Consider the following 6,000-nt stretch of genomic DNA (forward strand, 5'->3'; position numbering starts at 1 on the left):
AAGTCAAGAAACTCTTCCTAATGTTTAGATCTGATCTCTTTCATTGTAATTTGAACTCTACAAGAAAGTTGTCACATGTTGGAATTGACTTGAAGGCGCATCACAACAGAAACTGAAAGGTTAAGAGCCTACCTACAAGATAAGCATCTTCTCATTCCTCACCTGCAGTGATGGTGTCTTTGTCTTTGGCGGCCAACTCTTCCACTTCGGATCGCTTCCGGAGTTCAAACCTCCTTGAGAATCCTTCCCGAGGCTTCCAAAGATCCTGGATCAGAAGGGGTTTCTCATTGTCCCGGAGGACCCTCAGCCCTTCCATCTGCCATTGCCTCTCCACACCCGAAAATTTCCCAATAACATCACAAAGGACGTAATGCCCAGCATCCACTTTGTCCAGTCCATACCGCTCAAGGGCTTCTTTCACTAGCTCCTGGGCGCTGGAACTGGTGGTCGCCAGCACACTTTTGTAATGGGTGCCCACACAGATGTGGCATCCGAACACCTTCAGCACCCCTGGCACCGAAATCTGAGTGGAAAGCTCCGAGGGGTCATCCTTGTTCTCTGGCGGGTAGGAAGCTACCGAGCTGCGGTCCTTGTAGCTCAGCGTCCGATACAAGACCTGGGAAAAGATCCGGCTTTGCCGCTTGAACTTGTTTTTCGATGGTGGAGACATGGCCGAGGAAGGCGACCTGTAGAACATTGCGCTGGAGGTTGTCATGGGTTATGGCTGCAGAGAAAAGAGAAACAGAGAATCAGAGAGTTGGAAGGGGCACCTTTTTGTGTGGCCCTAGGGAGCCCAAAAAGTGCAAAAGAAATATTGTTGCCCCAAATGTTCCCAAAACCCTTCTAGGGCATTTCCACCACATTTGGGTCCTCCAGCGTTGAAACAATATTCTTTGACAAATGTGGTGACCTCCCTACCCTTACACAGTTGCCCACCCCTGAGTTAGGGCATCACCAAAAGGTAACTGCCAATCTTCTTTTTGAAGATGTCCAGAAAAAAGAGACCCCACCACCTCTCTGGAGAATTATTTCCTTGCCAAACCACTCTTACCATCAAGAAGCTCCTTCAACCAAAATCTACTTTCTTTAAAACCATAACATCTTGTCCCGCCTTTGGAGCAGCAGAAAGCAAACGTTCCCCCTTTCCCTCTGCAACAGCCCTAGAAGTATTTAAAGAGGACAATCCTTCTCTTCATCAAACGTAAGATGCCCAGCTCCTTCAAGCTTTCCTCAAGGACATTAGAGTTATCCAAAGAGCCAAGGAGAAATAAGCAGAAAGGAAAAGGCGAAATATGGTTGCAGACCTCCAAAGAAGAAGGGGGGAGGAGAGGAACACAAGACAGGAGCACAAGTGGCTTCAAGATCCCCAAATTGGCTAGTGTCCCAGACCTAAGTTGCTAACATTTTTGAAGGAATGACACAAGGAAGGCGGGAGGTGGGGCTGCGGGATCACAGCTGGCAGCCAAATGCTCTGGGCCACCTTCCCTCTTTCTCAAGCAGATGGAAATTCCCCTTCGAAGAGATCACACTGGAGTCGGATGGATGTGTTTGTAAACTCCCTCTTTGTTTACAACAGGGAAGAGCAACCTCTGGTTCTGCAGATGTTCCTGGACTGTCACTTCCAAAGCCTTAGCCAGCATGGTCAATCGGAAGGAGCTGCAATATCAAAATGGAGTTGCCTGGTCCTAGTTTACAAGTTAGTAGAGGGCTTCTCAGATGATAGACTATATTTTTGGACTCTGGGCATGCACTCTCTTCTTTCTTCAGAGGAGGTTTGACATTGCCATCCTCTGAGGCTGAGAAAGTATGACTTACCCAGGGTCACCTAGTGCGTTTCCATGTGCGAGTCAAGATTTGAACCCTGGTCTCCAGTCATAGTCCAATGCTCAAACCATTACACCACTCTGGCTCTCAGCAACTGTGTACTACAGTAAAAATACACAGCACCATCCAATTGGAAAGGTCCGAAGGGACCAACAGAACATGTGCCTGTGTCCCCCTCTGCACTGAGGCACTTCAGCTATTATTTTGCAGTTGGATATTTCTATTCAAGTACATGGTTGTTTTTTTGCATGAGAAGCCAATTTACAAAGTCACTGAGTGCTGAATGTTCAGATATTGTCACATATTGCTTCCCCTGCAAATCGGCTTTAACTTTGCCCAGATGAGAGCAAAAAGAGATGCTATACTGGAATGTGGGGTGGGAGCTCTATGGCACCCAGAACTGGTTGGTTTGAAAATCCCACCATCCTCCACTATTGACTACAAGGGATGTTCCCAAGACTTTAAATTTTGGAGGCAAGGAAACACAGCTGGTATGTGCTGGAGTTTAGTTCCAGGACTCCTAATGGATACCAAAATCCATGGATGCTCAAGTCCCGTTAAATATAATGGCATAGTTAAACGGTGTCCCATATATAAAATGGCAAAAACAAGCTTTCCTTTTAGAAAGTATATTATTTCACCCCTTTTCTCTATGACTTCTTTTTATTTTCGGACTGTATGTTACTTTGCTTATAAATTAGATTATTTTTATGTTCAGTGTTAGTTTCATGTCTTTCATTTCAGCCTCCGAAAACAGAGGACGTTCCAAAAAGACACTGTGCGCTGATATAATGGAGGTCGTCTCCCCAGACGCAATCGAGAGGTTAATGAAATCCGTGGAGCGTCGTGGGCTGCCCGCCAGCGTCTTTTCACCTTTTATCGTGGCTTTGCCTTTTGAAAGGCACAGCTTGCAGCAACATACAATTACCCCCCTCTTTTTGGGGAGAAAAAAAGAAATCTCTGCTTCTATTTTTACAAAAAGAGACCCACCCGTTTCTAGGCCTTGCGGTTGCTGAGACAAATTCAAAAGGAGACTCGAAAGCCTTCCAAGGGAAAGGAAACAGGAAAAATTTGGGGGAAGGTGGTGTGTGTAGGCCATGGTTTTGCTGGCTGACTTTTAAATTGGAGAGCAAGGTAGCTTGTTCGCCATCTTATAGTCACTTCTCTCTCCCACGCTTTCTTCTGTTCCATATGTGGGATAAATCCCATGATTTATCATACATCAGAACTGGTTGATGAATACGTCAGCTGCTTCTCGACTGAAAAAAGCACTGAAAGATGATGCAAAAGTTCAATTTGCAATTGCAGTGGTGCATTTGTACCTCCTACCCTCCAACTGCCCAGTTATTCCTCTGCTGTCCCACTTTCCTACCTGCTTTTAAAACGTCCTGGCTTCTCTCTTCTCCTCTCCCTTTCTCCCTTTCTGCTCAGCTTACTACAATTGCTACCTTTTAAACCGGGTCGCAAATTGGTTTGAACCAATTCAAATGACCCTGGTTCCCACTTGAAGGGATTCGCTGAAGCGATTCAGAGATGGGGACCATGCACTAGACCCATTTAACCCAAGTTTTTTTACATTGATTTTTTTTCATGTCTTTTTGGATAAATCGATTCTGCACAAGTGTGAACCAGATGAAGATTGGAATCGATTTAAATTTGCTCTTTGGCCGGCTGGAGCGGGTCCATTTTGAATCAATTCATTCGTCAGTGTGAACCACAAATGGGTTGTTTTACTTTATTTGCCACCACAACAGAAGCCCTATCTTGTTTGATGGCCATCTTGGCCTCTATTGCAAGTGAAACAACAAGTGCAGCATCTTTTGCCAATGGTGAGCCTCAAGGTTGTGGCTGATCTCTCTCAGGTACTCAGGTTTCAAGTCACTGGATGTCAGCAGTGTTGAATTGCAAGCTGGCATTACATCTGTCTCAGGATCAGAATAGCCCTGGTTGGAGGAGAGGCCAAATGGGTGCATTAACCACCTCAATAAAAACTCCCCTTCAGTCCCCAAATTTCCAGCATAGTAATAAAACCTATAACATCATTTTGGACTAAAGCTCCCAGAATCCCCTTAACAAACACAATCTGAGCCGGAACACCACTTTCTAAACTGGCTGCAGATTCTGTACTGTTTTCAAGGCTAGCCATTTGTGCTGTATTTTTTTGGAACGGGGCCGTATTTTTATTTTCTTAGAGCAGCCCAGAATCTCGCATTCCCGGTGACGCTTTGGAAGAGCAAGCCCTGCGCACCAGACAGAGAGACCTGGCATGCAAACGCACAAGCAGCATTTTCTGCGACTCTTTCAGAGCCAAGGACGGAGGGGTGGGATCGGCATTTCTGGACCGTTTTATGAATCGACGTACAGTGTGCAAGCCATCTGGGACTTGCGTGAGATTAGTTTCCTATGCTAGGAATGCTTGACCCAGCCAAGTAGAATATTACCGAGCTAGTTAGCAAAGAAACAGCAATTCTCGGCCTCCTATAGCATCTACCCTTTTTTATTTCTTCAACCGGACGGATGCTAGGCCATTACTCTCCGACACCTAATGCAGAAAAATAAGGGCACTGTTAATGGCAAGCATAAAACCAGTTCATAGTATAGGACTGAGCAAACTGAATGAATGGGCAGCTTTCATGAGGTCTGGCAACTTGCTGGGAGCTACAGGACACATACATATGGATAGCTAGATAACACAAGCTGTAAATGAAAGAGGAAAAAACACAAGACACATTCAGGAGGAAGGGAAAGGGATCTCACCAATATTTTTTTACAACAACCCTGCAAGGTTGTTCAATATTGTTATCTCTGTATCTCGGATGGGAACGGCCAAGGCAGACATCTCCGGACATCACCCTACCCGCCGTTGGAAGGACTCCGCATCTCCTGCGTCAGGGCATCAGGGAAGAGACCTCCTCCGGCTCTAATGCTATTAGAAAGAGCTTTCTTACCTCGAGGCTGGAAAAGCTCCAAACCCAGCTCCCTGAAGTACAGGCTAAGCGACAAGGTCACCTTCTAACCTAGAAAGAAGGACCCAAAAGGCTTGCCATTCCAAAAGCTGGAATGGGACGTCATCCATATATATAGACTCTCACTGGCTCCCATCCCATGGCATACATACATTTATATATATATTCCTGTCTCTTTACCCTGACCCTATTTTTCAGGAAAGAAGAGTAATAAGGTCATCACTGCATGGAGGACGTCACACTCTCACATTCACACTGAGATACCCCAGAGAATCCAGGCCTCTTCCTTCTATTTCTTTAAGTCTCTTTTAATCTTTTTTACTTGTCTGATGCAAGAAATCCCTCTCCCCTCCATCTCACACACAAATACACAGATGAATAGCAGACTGTAGGTGCATCTACCCTGTAGAAATACAGTAAGCCCTTGGTATCTATTGAGGTTGGGTACCAGAACCCCCCATGGATACCAAAATCCATGGATGCTCAAGTCCCATTAAATACAAGGGCATAGCAAAATGGTGTCCCTCATATAAAACAGCAAAATCAAGGCTTGCTTTTTGGAACGTATATATTTTTGGTGTATTTTCAAGCTGTGGATGCTCGAATGTGCGAATAAGAAATCTGTGGATACAGAGGGTCAACTGTAATGTAGTTTGACATTGCTTTAAATGCTGTAGCTCCATCCTATGGATGCCTGGGATTTATAGTTTCACAGGTTCTTTAACCTCCCCTGCGAAAGCATGCCGGTGCCTCACAAAAGTACAAATCCCAGGTTAAAGTGGTGTCAAACTGCATTATTTCTAAAGTGGAGCTGTAGTACCAATCTGTCCGTTTCCAGTATTTTATCCAGTAAGGATAAAGCAGTTGTACTGTTGGACTGCAATGCCCATCAGCCCCAGCCATCAGCCAATGGTGAAGGATGATGGGTGTATCTGTCCAACAGTCACAGACTGCCTATTCCTGGTGTAGCAGCAGTGTGGTGATGGATGATGCCTAGGATCCAATATTTCAACTGCACCAGATTCGTTTTAATGGTATCAAATTAAATACAGGCTTTCTATATTTAGATCCTGGCTGGCTTTGCCTTGGTTCTAATCTCTCGCACACATCTCTTCTCTTGGTATGTGTCTGTCAGGGATGTGAGTGCTCCGGAAAAAAAGGAGACCTGGGAAATTTTCTGGAAACATACATATATGTTATCTTTGCTTCG

At 45.1% G+C, this 6,000-nt stretch overlaps 1 protein-coding gene across 1 annotated transcript in view; it reads right to left on the minus strand.

Moving 5' to 3' along the window:
• Positions 1 to 6,000, minus strand: part of RADIL (Rap associating with DIL domain) — a 51,242-nt gene that overhangs the window by 38,892 nt on the left and 6,350 nt on the right. Inside the window, exon 2 of the mRNA XM_042438570.1 lies at positions 163 to 724. Coding sequence (XP_042294504.1) covers positions 163 to 715 — 553 coding nt within the window. The 5' untranslated portion in view covers positions 716 to 724. The remainder of the gene's footprint in view (positions 1 to 162; positions 725 to 6,000) is intronic.

The sequence above is a fragment of the Sceloporus undulatus genome, chromosome 8 (genome assembly GCF_019175285.1).
Source record: "Sceloporus undulatus isolate JIND9_A2432 ecotype Alabama chromosome 8, SceUnd_v1.1, whole genome shotgun sequence".
NCBI lineage: Eukaryota > Metazoa > Chordata > Lepidosauria > Squamata > Phrynosomatidae > Sceloporus > Sceloporus undulatus.